The following is a 15,854-nucleotide window of genomic DNA, read 5'->3' on the forward strand; positions in this document are numbered from 1 at the left end:
ATAGCTGTCAACTTTTCCATTTTCTTGCGAGGAATCCTATTCGGAATAAGGGAATTTCCCTTTAAAAAGGGGGAAAGTTGACAGCTATGGTTCTTTACCTTTACCTACCATCAGGTCCTGGAGAGGTATCAAACAGCTGACAACTCTGGTTAATGCAGTCATCTGAACAGCCATTTTTAGTCTGCATTTTCAAGAGGATCAGCTTTAGCTATGCGTGTGCATATGTAGTCTTTCTGGCAAGCCATGCTTGCTATCTCTCCTGATTCCTGCGGTGCCTCACTTTCTGCCCTCTGGCTACTCCCACTGGAAAAGTACATAGAGATGAAGGAGGAAGTTGGGGGAGAGGTGGTCTTTCCCACTTCCTCTTTCAGCTCTATGTTCTTTTCAGGGTTTGGGTTGGCACGACAGCAGCTGAACAGAAACTGGAGTGACCAAGAGAGTGGAATGGGAAAGGAAGTGGATGGCGGGGAGCAGAATGTGGGGTGCCACAGGAATAAGGAGAAAGAGCAAGAATGGACAGCCAGTCATTTTTTTCCCCAAGGTGCCAACCTAAAATTTGAAAAGCACATACAGCTGAAAGAAGAAATGCAAAAGAGACCACTCTTCCAATTTCCCACTTCTGCTATGTGTACTTGTTCAAGAAGGGGAAAGATAACTATCTCATGGCAAAGAGGACCTGAGTTTCATAGGCTTCGTGAGCACCAGGGGAAATATTCAAGGGTGCCATTTTATACATCATGTTTGTGATCCCAGCCTAAGTGTTTAAACTGGAGAAAAACACAGAATTATTTATTATAACATAATTTTTTGTTTTATTGTCAAATGCTATCTATCTTAATACGTTGCACCAATCTAGGTTTGGAATCTCCCACCCCTACCCCCCTCCCACAAAATGCAGCCCACTGAAGAGTTTTGGATTAGCATTTATCACAAAACTTTGTTAGTTAGCCAGAAGCCAACTTGATTATTATTTAAAAGCAGCCCACTAGCGAGAAGAAGCATTTGCAAAGCATTGCTAAAGACAGCTGCTTCCCAGAAAGGAGTTAACGCAGTGCAACACATGCCCAGTTTTCATTTCCTGTTGAAAACCCTGTTTGCTGTTGTTACAAATTTTTCATCGGGCGGAGGCTTCCTTGGGCTTCCAGGCTGAAGGAACTTCTTAATCGTAGGGACATCACACATTCTTGCTTTAAAAGCCTAAAATTGCAAATGTTGCAAATCATTCAGAGCAAGGAAGTTAGGTCTGCAATCTTAAAAATTACAGTGCTGAACAAATTTGAAGCCAGTGTAAGTGTCAGGCCTGAATCCTGAGAAGTGTGAGAGTTTGCTGAATGTAGCCCCAATCAACGACTGTCAATTCCTGAAGTCTCTTGGGGAAAACCACAACAGTAAAACCAACAATTCATACTTTCCAAACCAAAATGCTAACCAAAACACAGCTACCCCTTGGAAATAGGCACTTCTCTGAATTTTGCAATGCAGTCTCTGCAATGAAAAAATGTATACAAAAATGTGTATATTGGTGGAAATGTGCATAAAATGGATAGCTCAAATGGAAAGCAAGAGATAAAGGTTTAGGATACTTTGCTGCAGGGACTTGGGCCTTCAACGTAATCTAAGATAGAAACTAGGGCTGCCATACGTCCGGAATTTTCCAGACATATCCAGGATACTGCTGTCTCTAGCAGTGTCCAGGCAGAAATCAGCAAAAAATGTCTGGAAAATCTGGGCATATGGCAGCTCATGCAGGCAGTGCCATTTTTTTTTTATTTTTTTTGCTATCTTCCTTAAAAATAGCCCCCAAACAGCATTTATTTACTTTTATTATTTTTTGCGATTTTTGCCATAAAAAGCTCAACAACTTTGGCCCCCACAAACATTTTTGTCTGGATTTTCGCTGTTTGAAATATGGCAATCCTATGGAAACTCTAGCTTTCATTAGAATGGTGTTGTGTTGCTTAACATACTTCCTTGTTCTCAGGAGTATCAGCATCTAACTGGCTATACATGAGTTTGGAAAATGTCGAGGACACAATCAGTCAAATGCCTGTTCATTTCAACTGAAGGTTTATATTACTGAGTACACGGTCATTGTTAATTCAGCTACTTCTTTTACCTGCAACAAAGGAAACTGTGAGAGAATGGTGGACTCCTTCTCTTCTGCCATTAATAGGGTCTCAATCAGTTGGACATCAGCCCAGGTCAACTGGTTGCCAAGAAGGAAAGGTTGCCCGTTCTCTTTTAAAACCTACGGAAGAAAAGTTCATTGCATGCGTGTACATGGCAGTACGAAGCGAGGACGTAGCTACAAGGCAAGAGGCCCTTTTCAAGGTGGCACTCATTTCTAGAATGTCCTTCACACAAAGGGTCATCTGGTGCCCATGCGTTTGTCATTAAGGCACCAGGCAAAGACCATTCTGTTCTTCCCAAGCCTTTTAGGTTTTATGCATTAACACCCCACTTTTTACCGAAGCTTAAGGTAATGCACATGGTCCTGCCAAACCCTAACTAGCATGGGCATACCCGGGGGGGCAGCTGCCCCCCCAGAAGCAAAAAAAAAAATTTTTTTAATGGTTATCGGCAGCCTAAAAGGAAAAAAAAAAGCTCAAGACTGGTCTTTCTCCCCCTCCCAAAATCTCAATAACAATTGAGCTCTTCCACTCTTGCTGAGGCAGTTGGCCACTCTTTGTGTTTGTGTGTGTGTTGCGCCGGCTGTTTCACCCTCCCTCATGCCGACAAAGAGCTGGTGTACCTATCAGAGACCGGATCCTAGCCTGCACCCTGCTTGGTCAAATGGGGATGCAGGCTGAGACTTGGGCAGTGTCAGGGGGAGAATTCATCATTGCCGGGATTCATCGTTGCAAGGGAGCTTGGCAAACTGAGTTCCCTTGCATGGTGCGTAGTTCCTTTGCGAGGACTGAGGATCCTGGGAAACCGAGTTTTTCAGCCATTTGGGGTTTTCTGTTTGGGGGGGGGGTTCTGTTTTTTGAAGCTGTTTTTGTTTTTGAACCTGAATGACCATGGCATGCCCCCCCCCCCTAGTTTTGATCCTGGGTACGCCCCTGCTAACTAGCACCAAAACCCATGGCCTTTCATTCTGAACAAAATGTGTCATAGCAGAACGTGGTGCCAGCATGTTACATACAGTACCTTCTCATAAACTGGGAAGTATCTTTTTGTGGCTCGTTCAATGATTAAACTAAGATTCTTCTCTTTTTCTCCAGGAGGTGATTTGTGGTGAACCCTGATCATTCCCATCAGATCGGTTGTTCCTTCCACGTACATATCAATTCTGGGGGGAGAGGGGGGAGAGGCAATGTCATCCTAAATAAACTACTTACACTGAATAGGATCACTTAAAGATAAATAATCACCTCTGCATTATGGAGAATCTTAGGAACATATGCAATGGTTTTCTTGTTATTCTGCAGTCACCTGTGTATTGATGTTACAGTTCTAGGACAATAAAGCTCCCTTTATACCTAAGATATTCACAATGTGTCATTTTATATAGCCATGTTCTTAGACTTAACATGCCACATAAAGAAAAAGGTGCTTTCAACATCCAGTCAGTAACATTGACATACAGTTGTAACTTCTTCCGTTTGTTGCTGGCTCCGGGTTTATTAATGCTAATATTGCTACTTTTTTTGGTTCCTGATATCATCACCACCTTGTTGTTATAAGTGAATTCATTTGGAATACGGATTGTATTTCAGTTTCAGTGCCATTGTATTTGTACTACAATATTATATATTGCTATTGCACACCACGTTCTAATGCTTGCATGTCAATCGCTACATAAATATTTGTAATAAAAGTATTAATGAACAAACTTGCAGCAAAGGGGGAAGAAAGACTCCCTCATACAACTCCCTCGATCAGGTCAATATTTATGGTCTGAAATGAAGAAGAGGGTCCACGGAGCACAGGAGGGATGGCCTGATAATTCTATAGAGGGATTTAGGATTCCCAAACCGAAACGGATGTGCATTTGGCTATTTCAAAACAACAACAACATCAGCATAGATCATGGATCTTCCAAGTGTTTTGATACACATAACACAACAGGCTGCCCTGATCATTAAGCGTTGCTGAGGCTTAGCTTCCCTGTGTCTGGTTTCGGCTCCAGCACTTGATGGGATGCAAAAGGAAATGGTGGCGGAGAGGGGAGCAGGTGGAGCTGAGCGTCTGTGCAACGCATACTTGGATGCATGCTGAACTCGCTAGTCCCAAGGCCACCACCCGAATGGTCAAGGATCAACACAGGGATCTACACACTCAGTGTAGGGTTTACAGGCTAGCAGGTGTACTGAGGTGGCATTCCTATGTATCTGGAACAAGCCTCATAGGCCATAGAAGAATTTACTTCCAAGGAAACATGCATAGACTTGAATTCGGGGGGGGGGAATCTGCTCCTACCACATACACACACCTCCCATTTAGGAACACCTTTACAGTATTGTCAATAGGTAATGGGCGCAACTTGCTTATAAAACTGCATTGTAAACCCAATCCTTCCCTATCTCTGTTTGTTCTGCCTTCCCTCCCACGCCTTCTATGCCTTGCTTCAAGTGGTGTTTGTAATATTAACAATCACACAGGGGTAATATAAAACAAAGAACTTGATTTAAGCAAGCTTGCATTCAACACCTAACTCTCTCTGACCCTTCAGCAGTTTTCGCTAAGACACTTCCTGGTAGCTGTTTCCTGAATCTGTACCTAGGTTTCTCTCTCTGATTGCTGTCCTTTTGCTTAGTTTCGCGCATATATATATATATATATATATATTTCTGTTTTACAATTTAAAGTACTCCTTTTTTGATCCTTAAGATATCAATGACTTCCCTTCTTCTCTTTCCATGGTTCATTTTGCATATCATAAACCCCTGCATATTTCACAAAAACGATACCATTCAGTAGTCTATTATTACATCCACCAACACTTATTTACACTGTTTAATTTATCTTAATGCTGCCAGCGTTTTCAGCTGTGCACAGTTACAGTGGTACCTTGGGTTAAGAACTTAATTCGTTCTGGAGGTCTGTTCTTAACCTGAAACTGTTCTTAACCTGAGGTACAACTTTAGCTAATGGGGCCTCCTGCTGCTGCCACGCTGCCGCTGCACGATTTCTGTTCTCATCCTGAAGCAAAGTTCTTAACCGGAGGTACTATTTCTGGGTTAGCGGAGTCTGTAACCTGAAGCGTCTGTAACCCGAGGTACCACTGTATTTCCCATATATTCAATAAACATTTCCCAATCTTCTCTAAACATCTGCCCTTCTTGTTTTCTTATTCTATATGTTACGTCTGCAAGTTGTGCATATTCTGTGCATATTCTTTCCGCCGGAGTGGTACCTATTTATCTACTTGCAGACAACTCTGGGGTTGTGGCGCTCATCTCGCTTTACTGGCCAAGGGAGCCGGTGTACAGCTTCCAGGTCATGTGGCCAGCATGACTAAGCCACTTCTGGCAAACCAGAGCAGCACACGGAGGAATGCATGTGTATAAAACACATAAAACATGAAAGTTCAAAAATACTATTTAAAAAAATGCTAAAACACACCCTGGACAGATCAGTTGGGTAGAGCATGGTGCTGATAATGCCAAGGTTGCAGGTTTGATCCCCATATGGGACAGCTGCATATTAAAGCTGTACTAGATGATCCTCAGGGTCCAAACCCTACAATTCTATGATTCTCCCAAAGTCTTAGTCCCTTTGCACAACAGCAGCAGCCACTGCAGGAGTTTCAGAGGTACCACAGTTAACCCTATAAGGTTAACCCTTCATCTGTCAATCACTCTGCAGAGGGTATTGCTAAAAGGCTACTTTCAGTCAGGGCATTTTCTCAACAAAAGGGGACACACTCTATTTGAATAAAACGTGAAAGCAAACAAATACACTGAGCAAGACTGAGACCATGTTTAGCCTCTAGTCGACCTCAGAGACCCCTCCATTCACATAGCAGGAAAATCTTCCTGAGCCTCCTGCCTGCGCAACTGGTTTAACAAGAAACTATCTAAGCAGACCTGTCAAAAAGGCAGATCTGTGCATGACTGAAACTGGTCCTCGTCAATGGATTCTGGAGTCAAGGTATTCACCATTTCAAAAGGGTGTCTCAGACAGGCCAGGGAGGGCTGTTATCGGGTATTGTCTGCCAGTCAAGATGCCTGACTTGTAAATATGTCAGAGAAGCATGAACTCTGAGCAGGATCTGATTTACATAGAATCATAGAATTGTAGAGTGTAGAACCCATTTTTATGGCATCTGTATTACAATTTGGGGGGGGGGTCTTTCTGTTACAATTTCTGAAGCTTTAAAAGCGTCTGCACATTGTGCTCTGCGTTCCTGACCTCCTTACATGTGTGTGTGTGTGTGTGTGTGTGTGTGTGTGTGTGTGTTTCGACTCATTTGCAACAGATATGCAGTAAAGAACAGCCAGCCTTGCTTCCTGTTACTAGCTTCCATCTCAGTTTTTTTTTCTCTGACCAACAGTGAACCTTGACAGGAGTTGGGCTGTGAAATCCAATCCCAATTTTTCTTACATCATTGCTATAAATATGGAAGAAGTGTATGTGCAAAACATACGCATATGCTTCTTCACTGCTGTTCCAAGACCTTTTTTCTACCTGAAGCTGAGCTCAGAGGGTCTCTCTCCCCCCTTCTACGTTATTGCTGTTGCACTATTCAGTCACCAGTTCCTGCCTTCATTTCTCCTCAAGTCTAGTGTTTTGTTTTGTTATATGAAAAAAGCAAGACGCTTAGGCCAGAAAAAGAAACATTGCATATTAGTGTACTATGGCTTCCAAATAGCATACTGTGCTCTCTCCTTCAGGTTTTTCCCATAGAGGTTGTGTTTGGCAGCAATGTAGTAGAGGATGGCTCGAGTCTGCACTAGCTTCATTCCGTCAATTTCAACCATGGGGACTTGTTGAAAGAGCAGAAATCCATCTGTTGAAAGAGAATCATCATGTCAGCCCTGGCAAGTTCCTGTACCACTTTGCATGGTGAACTTCCTACTGTTGTGTATTAAATAAGATATCTGGCAGCAGGGTGAAGCATTGTTATTGGTTAATTTGAAGTGCACAATCACAATCCACAGCCTGATTGGGTCCCGCCGGAAAGTTTGAATATTATTGGTTCCCGCTAAAATGTATCTTTTCCCTCTGTCCCAATGTGTCTATAAATAGAGCTTTCCCTACCCCCTATCCCCAGTCTTGTCTAATCCCTATAATAAAGAGCTGTTTTCACTAAGACGTGTTGCTGGACTTCTTGCGACCAGAACCCACGACACAACATACTGGCGACGAGGATGGGATTGAATTAGGCCGGCTGAGGGCTGCTGACCCTAGCGACCTGATTCTGGCGACAAGACTCCCTGTGACTGACAGGACAGATCAGTCCACTAAGATGGCTGCGTCACGGTTCATGGAACCATTTCATCCCGGAGCAACTGAGGCCTGGGATGCTTACCTCGAGCGCTTTGAATTCAGCGTGGCTGCAAAAGGGGTCACTGACGAGGAAAGGAAAAAGGCGCTGTTCCTGAGTTGCTGCGGGGCAGAGACCTTTGAGTTGGCTCGGGCAATTCTGGCCCCCACAACACTGCGGGAGGCGTCGTTCGCGAGCATTACGGAACACCTCTCGAATCACCTCAATCCGACAGCGTCGAAGATGACATGGCGCATCGAATTCCATAAGAGGCAACAACGACCTGGAGAGACGGTAGCGGTTTTTCTCACCGAATTAAGAAAGCTGGCGAGACACTGCAAGTTCACCAACTTGGAGGAGGCCCTGCTGGATCGGTTTGTGTGCGGCCTTCGCAGCAGCAAGGGCCGCAGGCGGATTGCAGCAAAACAAGACATGGATCTCTCGACAGCGCTCCGTGAGGCCATTGCGACAGAAAACGCTGAGAGAGAGGAGCAAAACCCGGGCCAGCGAGCCGAAAAGAGAGCTGGAGAGTCAACCCACACCGTGGACAACCAGGATGTCAGCCCCAACCAAAGCCCTGTGCGGGGAATAGAGATGGTGCGACAGGAGAGCACAGCAAATAAAGGTCGGCAGGGGGTCTGCCCTGGCTGCGGCGGATCACATGAGAGAAGAAAGTGCCGGTTCCGAGAAGCTACATGTCATGCTTGTGGGAAAACGGGGCACATAGCCAGGGTCTGCAAGTCGAGTGGCACGTCGGGGTCCGCGAAATCAAGAGGTCAGAGGACATCCACAGCGACGCACCAACTCGACGATTGCAACTACCTCACGCAAATCGAGGGCAGAACTGTGCCATTTCCAGCCCAAGGGAAACCAGCTGTGCGGGTCCTAATCGAAGGGAAGCCGTGTAACATGGAGGTGGACTCCGGATCCGGGTTCTCCATCGTCTCGGAGGACACGGCCAGATCGTTATTTCCTAGAGGTAAGCTTCCGAGATTGGAGCCCTTCCCGGCTACTCTACAATCCTATTCCGCCGGCCGCATAGACATTTTGGGGATGTGCGCAGTGAACGTACAGTTCCGCGAGAGGGAGGCCGTATTAAAGCTTGTGATCGCAAAAGGGAAGCGCACTAGCCTGCTGGGTACGGACTGGTTCCCGGCCTTAGGGTTGGGAATCTCAGGGCTCAACACGGTCCAGATAGCTTCCGAGACATTTAACACCCTGTACACGGAATTTGGGGAGCTATTTAATGGAGAGTTAGGATGTTATAAAGGGCCTCCAATTGACTTAGAACTGGACCCGGGGGTTGCGCCAATCCGCCTCAAACCCAGGCGGGTTCCATTTGCGCTACAGCCTAAAATAGAGACTGAATTGGAGAAGCTAATACAGCAAGGGGTGCTTTCACCAGTGGACTCTGCTAAATGGGAAACACCCATTGTCACACCCCTGAAGGCTAATGGGGAAATACGAATTTGTGCGGATTACAAATGTACGATTAATAAGGCCATCAGGGGCAACTCTTATCCAATTCCAGTAGTGTCCCAACTATTAGCGAAGCTGGCTGGGGGCAAGGTGTTTGCAAAGATTGACTTGGCACAGGCATACCAGCAGCTTCCAGTGACTCCAGCGTCCGCAGAAATCCAGACAATTGTGACGCACAAGGGCGCCTTTAAGGTGAATAGGCTGCAGTTTGGAGTCTGCGTGGCACCTGGCATCTTTCAAAGTCTTATGGAGCGCCTGTTACGGGGCCTGCCAGGTGTCCTGCCGTATTTTGATGATGTGTTAATCGCGGGCAAGGATGCTCAAGAACTACTGGGACGCATCCAGACAGTCCTATGCAAATTCCGGGATGCGGGGTTGAAACTAAAAAAAGAGAAATGTAGTTTTGGGGTAGCAGCTGTGAACTTCTTAGGGTACAGAATTGATGCTGCTGGCATCCACCCCATGGAAGACAAGGTTAAGGCTATCGCCGCAGCACCGACACCTAGTAACAAGGCTGAGCTGCAGTCCTTCTTGGGCCTCGTCAATTTCTATCACGCCTTTGTGCCACACAAGGCATCGATAGCCGAACCACTGCATCGGCTACTCCAAAAGAAGTGTGCATGGCGTTGGGGGCAACCGCAACAGAGAGCTTTTGAAACGCTGCGGGGCGTGCTGTCAAAGGAAAGTACACTTGCCCACTATGATGCTGCTAAACCATTGGTGCTGGCGTGTGATGCCTCACAATATGGCGTGGGGGCTGTCTTGAGTCACAGGGAGGCGGATGGGTCGGAGCGTCCAATCTCATTCTATTCCAGAACCTTGAGCCCCACAGAGCGGAACTATGCCCAGATTGATAAGGAGGCACTGGCTATAGTCACAGGAATCAAGAAGTTCCATGACTACGTGTACGGCCGCCCTTTCACAATTCAAACGGACCACAAGCCTTTGCTGGGTTTGTTCAGCCCGCATAAACAAACGCCTCAAATCTTGTCCCCACGCATGCTCCGATGGTCCATCTTTTTGAATGGATTTCAATACGAACTGTGTCATGTGAAGGGTAAGCTGTTGTGCCATGCGGACGCGCTGAGTCGTCTACCACTACCTGGAGCAGCCGACGACGACCCAGCTCCGGCCGAGCACGTCATGATGATGGAGACACTTCCCGGACCACCCGTGACTGCCGTCGACATCGCCGCGAGAACTAAAAGGGACCCCGTCCTCGCCCGTGTCCTTGTGTGGGTGGGGAGGGGATGGCCAAGTGGGACTCAGGAAGAGAAATTTAGACCTTTCATGGCAAGACAAAATGAGCTGTCCCTCCATAAGGGTTGCATATTGTGGGGCGATAGGGTGGTTATTCCAAGGTCTCTACAGAATGAGGTGTTGGACACATTACACATGGGTCATCCGGGCATGGTTCGGATGAAATCTTTAGCCAGGTGCTATGTGTGGTGGCCAGGTATGGACAAGGACATAGAACAATGGGTGCGCACCTGTCGAGCGTGCCAGGAGGTGCACCCAGAAATGCCCAGGGCACCAGTGCATTGGTGGGAGCGGGCTAAGAAACCGTGGAGCCGGCTCCATGTTGATTTTGCAGGGCCGTATCAGGGAAAGGTGTTCTTAATTGTAGTAGACGCCTACTCGAAATGGCTGGAGGTCTCAATTGTTCCAAACATGTCCTCAGCTGCTGTAATCAGGGCCCTTCGCATTTTGTTTGCAACGCATGGGTTACCCGAGACCATAGTATCAGACAACGGGGCGGCTTTCGTGTCCCAAGAGTTCAGGGCATTCCTGGCCGATAACTTCATTAGAGGGGTAACTTCGGCTCCTTTTCATCCATCCTCGAACGGCCAAGCCGAACGGATGGTGCGCACGGCCAAGGGTGCAATAGCACGCCTCTTGGAAGGGGATTGGTCGGCTCGCATTGCAAGGATGTTGTTCCTGCAGCACACAACGCCGTGTGCATCCACAGGCAAGTCCCCAGCTGAATTATTAATGGGAAGGAGGTTAGCCACAATCCTTGACTATGTCCACCCTGACAAGGTGCCGGGCCGCGATACAAGAGAACCACCGGCTGCCGAGGGTGACAGAACCCGATACCTGACAACAGAGGATTTGGTTTGGGTCCGGAACTATGCAAGGGGACCAGCATGGGTGCCGGGGGTGGTCACCCGACCCAGTGGGCCAGTGTCGTATTTTGTGACATTAGAGGATGGCAGAGTAATGCGCCGCCACATTGACCAGCTAAGGCGCCGGGTTCCAAGCAGGGTAAGCCCGAGTGGGGAGGAGCCGCGCACAACTCTGCCGGCGTCCAGTGAAGCGCAGCAGTCTGGCCAGGATGGCCCCGGGCCACAGGGGGTGGAGGGCTCCGAGAGTCAGGAAGCTGTGGGCTCAGAAAGTCAGGAAACCGAGATCACCACTGATGAACCTAACCCGGGGACAACTAGTCAGCCTAGAGAGTCAGCTAGTGACACAGCTCCAGCTGAGGTACCTGAGGTTATTGGGGAGAGATGTCTGACCATGGATAGTCCAAGGAGTGACACACCGGGGGTTAGGCGATCCGGTAGGACTCGAAGACCTCCGCAACACTTGAAAGATTACGTGTATAGTATCAACTGGGTGCGGGGGAGTGTTGTGTATTAAATAAGATATCTGGCAGCAGGGTGAAGCATTGTTATTGGTTAATTTGAAGTGCACAATCACAATCCACAGCCTGATTGGGTCCCGCCGGAAAGTTTGAATATTATTGGTTCCCGCTAAAATGTATCTTTTCCCTCTGTCCCAATGTGTCTATAAATAGAGCTTTCCCTACCCCCTATCCCCAGTCTTGTCTAATCCCTATAATAAAGAGCTGTTTTCACTAAGACGTGTTGCTGGACTTCTTGCGACCAGAACCCACGACACAACCTACAATGGGAAAGGAAGCATTTAATGGGGGGGGAGGGGAGCTTCATCGGTTGAACCTCTGCCCACATTCCATAGCGAGAGCAGAGATGGTGAAGCACAATCAACGTAGCTGAGTTCTTGTGCGCAACCCCCCCTGCCCAAACACACTTGCATTAGAATTTATTGGCGCGCACACATTGCTCTGGATCTGGATGAAGCTATTAAATCTGTAGCCTTACCTTTTAATAACTTTTCATATTGCTCTCTCGTTTCCAAAAATTCCTCTTCAAACTGAAAAAGCGAGAGGACTAACATTTCATTTATTTCGTTAAATATTCAACCAAGAGTGCTGTAGCGCGTTAACCGATAAATTTATTACAACATATGCCTTTACGGGTCATAGCCTACTGCATTAGTGACCACCTAAGTGGACAATTTATATAACATGAGAATAGAAAGAATGAAACTTTTAAATAGAGGTCCAAAGGCTAAGCAACATGTGAACCAGCGATGGCTGTGTTACGAGACTATACAGAGCATTAATGGATTATTATGGATCAGGGATATTGAGTGAATAAACTTAATTGGTTGATATAGGACTTTGATTCATGCAGAAGCTAGATCAATCTTTTCCTAGTCCCCGGCATGCCAACTGTTGTTCTGTTAAGTGGTTCTGTTAATTTCAAACAAGAACACACACTTGTCTATCATGTTGAGAGCTCATTTCCATGTTATTGTTTCCAGCAAAAAAAAAAAAAAAGTGTTTGCAGCCTGTTTAACCTGGAAAATTGTGGGAGTAAGTCAGAGGCAGCATCCCACCATACAGTTCTTTCCTGATTTCCAAGTGGCCCTATAGCCTGGCAGCTTTATTGAGAATTTCAACATTACAGACAGGAGTGTGGCTTGTGGGGTATGTGATATCTTCCAGCAAAAAAAAGAAAGGAAAGGAAAAGGGAAGCCTTGTGGCTGCCTTGGTTATGCTTTCCTTGGTTTTTAAAATAAAAAATATTGCTTCGAAAGGAAATGCGTCCATGATTTTGGGTGACAGCCAAGCATCTTACTCGTATCGTTGTGAAATACAGTAATGGGTTATGTGCCTGTAGCTGCCCTGCCAAACCATCTAGATCAGAAACCCTGTCTCCTGTCTGCTGATATGGTCCTAACGATGCTCTAATTAGGGCAATGGTTCCAGTGGTCATCCTGGCATGACTTCAAACAAGCAACTCATTTGCAGATTTCCTTCTGGAAGAAAACAAAGGCACAGACCTCGACACCTGCAGCAGCTAACAGCCAGCGAATGGATTCCATTCTCCCTCTTCCATTGAAATAATAAAGCTTGGGTTTCCCAGCCATGGTATTCAGGTGCTGGGTATTCTGGAAGGAAAGAGGGGAAAGACGGAAGTGTTTATGGGGAGGCTGAAATCAATGTAAACAGTATAGGTTTGGGGTGGAGGGGTGGGGGACCCACCCAAAAAAACTCTAGGAATTAACAAACGGTAGGATTTTGATTACAGTGGTACCTTGGGTTAAGAACTTAATTCGTTCTGGAGGTCCGTTTTTAACCTGAAACTGTTCTTAATCCGGGGTACCACTTTAGCTAATGGGGCCTCCCGCTGCCGCGTTGCTGCACGATTTCTGTTCTCATCCTGAAGCAAAGTTCTTAACCTGAGGTACTACTTCTGGGTTAGCAGAGTCTGTAACCTGAAGTGTCTGTAACCTGAGTTACCACTGTAGTTGGGATATGAGAGGAATATACCAGCTGCAGAGGAATTCCTGGGCTGGCCAATGCAAAAATGACCTGGCCACGTGAGGGCCATTAATAAACAATATAGGACCATTGAAAACCACTGGCAAGGCAAGAGAACTGTCCTCCCCCCCCTGCCCTGAGATGTGAACAGAGGGGATTTGGAAGGTTGGCCTGGTAACTGGGTGTGGGGGTGTTTTGGCAAGGTGTACTGGGGAGAAGTATGGAAAACAAAGACAGAGATCCATCTTGGGCAGGCTGACTGAAGGCAGTTGGAGGGCGGGGGGAGAGATGCCTTGGACTCCAGTGCCGGCGCTGTGGTCCCTGCAATGGGGTGAGCTCCCATTGCTTTGTCCCAGCTCCTGCAAGCCTAGCAGTTTGAAAGCACAACAGTGCATGTAGATAAATAGGTACCACTGTGGCGGCAAGGTAAATGGCGTTTCCATGCGCTCTGGTTTCCATCATGGTGTTCCGTTGCGCCAGAAGTGGTTTAGTCATGCTGGCCACATGACCTGGAAAGCTGTCTGTGGACCAACGCTGGCTCCCTCGGCCTGAAAGTGAGATGAGCACCGCAGCCCCATAGTCGCCTTTGACTGGACTTAACCATCCAGGGGTCCTTTACCTTTATTCTGCAGGAGGTTCATTTTACAATATTCATCTCAAGTCTGGGAACTAAATGCAGATCTTTGTTTTCTTTGATAGGTTTTATTTATTATTCATGTCTTTATTGAAAGACACTTGCCTTTTCACACACAGGGCGGCTTATTATGAGTGATATGAAGTCACACAGAACCAACAATTAAGCTGAAAAACTCCATGACATTACAAAAGCTTTCAGCATCCAGCTGGTTGCCAACTCTCCAATGAGAGCATGACGACAGTAAAACCACACATCCTAGAAAAACACCACTCTGTGGCCAAATACCTTATGAATGAAACAAGCTTGTTTTACATTGGTTTTGAAAGATCAGGAGACACAAATGTGGTACGTTCCTTTTTGCATGTTAAACCGTTCTTCAGAACACATAGATTAACCCTCCTTAGAAGCTTGTTCTACCAGTTCATTCAGTTGTGATCTCTCCAACGGGACATGTTTGCTTTCACCTCGGGTGCCAAATCAATATGCCGCTGTAAATTCAACAATCGTTGAAGCTACAAAGCCTTATAATTGGCTTAAAATCAAGGTTCTATTACAGGAATCCAAAAGAGCAGTATTGTATGTCTTAACTCCACCCGAACTCTGAGTTAGCTGCCGGCGTTCATGTGCCTCTGACAGTTGCCTGACATGACAAGGAGAAATGCAGCAGGTGGAAGGCGAACCTTCTCTAAGCATGGAGGAAATGACCACAAATGCTTCATTTGCTGAATGTTTGCTCTCGAGGCAAGTGGCATGCAAACTCATACACACAGGCATTTCCTTTTTGCACGTTAAGCCGTTCTTCAGAACACATAGATTAAATGCAACCACGCCAACAATTTTTTTTATGATTGCTGTCCCTGCTTTCTTTGTATAGCCTTAACTTAGTTATTAAAGACATGGATGTGCATCGGGAACTAACCTCTGAGCCTTTGGTGTGAGCGTCAGGCGGTTCTTCCTGCTGCGGCACAAAAAGCTTTGCCTAAAAGCAATTAAATCCTGGAACTCCTCCCACATAGGTGACTTTCCCACTCAAACAATAAAGGTAAGGTTCCAGCCTCTGTTTGAGTAAACCTAAAGCCAAGTTCGCAAGCTCAACAAGGATTTGCAGTTCCTTCCTGCACTAGTACCGACTACTTCGCCACGTCTCGGTTCCAAAGTGTCTGTTTTCTGCCCCGGATTAATGATATTCTAACGTGCGCACAGGGGGTCAAAGGTGATTTTTAATGTCATGTGTGAAAACACCCGGAACTTTCAGATCTGTGTGGATTTTAATATAAGTTAGTGTGTGATAAATTCCAGAGAGTTAGCCATGTTAATCCTTTTCGGCGAATCCATTTGAACAACTCTTCAAAAGATCAACAACCCTGTTAATAAATAGTGTGGCATAAGCTTGTCTGTCAAAGTTGGATGTGGCCCATGAGAGCTTGTGCCAGGATGTTATCGTCAATTGGTTCATCAACATCTTTGGCCAGAGGAAGAGGTCCTGACAGGCCCCACTGTTGACACCTAGACCAGGCATGTCCAACAGGTAGATCATGATGTACTGGTAGATCACTTGATGTCTGTGGTAGATCACTGGCTCCCCTAAAAAAAAGCTCTACATCTTTGCCCTGAAGCCCCCCAAACAGGGCTTTCCTTCCTAAAAAAAAGCTCAACAACCTCAACCTGAACCCCCC

At 46.4% G+C, this 15,854-nt stretch overlaps 1 protein-coding gene across 2 annotated transcripts; it reads right to left on the reverse strand.

Moving 5' to 3' along the window:
* Nucleotides 1–874: 874 nt before the first annotated feature.
* On the reverse strand, nucleotides 875–15,322 carry LOC117043465 (glutathione S-transferase A4-like). Of its 2 annotated transcripts, XM_033143143.1 has the most exons (7): nucleotides 15,098–15,322; nucleotides 13,061–13,168; nucleotides 12,034–12,085; nucleotides 6,823–6,955; nucleotides 3,151–3,292; nucleotides 2,117–2,248; nucleotides 875–1,197 (listed from the first exon to the last, which is right to left on the reverse strand). In XM_033143143.1, exons 2-7 carry the CDS (start codon nucleotides 13,145–13,147, stop codon nucleotides 1,072–1,074), a joined length of 672 nt encoding a protein of 223 aa, XP_032999034.1. In that variant the 5' UTR covers nucleotides 13,148–13,168; nucleotides 15,098–15,322; the 3' UTR covers nucleotides 875–1,071. The 2 variants fall into 2 exon arrangements, with proteins under 2 accessions (XP_032999034.1, XP_032999036.1); XM_033143145.1 differs by lacking the exons at nucleotides 12,034–12,085; nucleotides 15,098–15,322 and having other exon boundaries at nucleotides 13,061–13,167.
* Nucleotides 15,323–15,854: the final 532 nt, after the last annotated feature.

This window comes from Lacerta agilis, chromosome 3 (assembly GCF_009819535.1).
Source record: "Lacerta agilis isolate rLacAgi1 chromosome 3, rLacAgi1.pri, whole genome shotgun sequence".
Classification (NCBI taxonomy): domain Eukaryota; kingdom Metazoa; phylum Chordata; class Lepidosauria; order Squamata; family Lacertidae; genus Lacerta; species Lacerta agilis.

Excerpts from the sequence above, each read along its gene's own strand:
- LOC117043465 (XM_033143143.1), bottom strand. The coding sequence starts at position 13,147 with ATGGCTGGGAAACCCAAGCTTTATTATTTCAATGGAAGAGGGAGAATG. Across the intron at positions 12,086-13,060 it reads TAGCTGCTGCAGGTGTCGAG|TTTGAAGAGGAATTTTTGGA; the intron begins GTCTGTGCCTTT and ends TCGCTTTTTCAG. Across the intron at positions 2,249-3,150 it reads ACTTCCCAGTTTATGAGAAG|GTTTTAAAAGAGAACGGGCA; the intron begins GTACTGTATGTA and ends TTTCTTCCGTAG.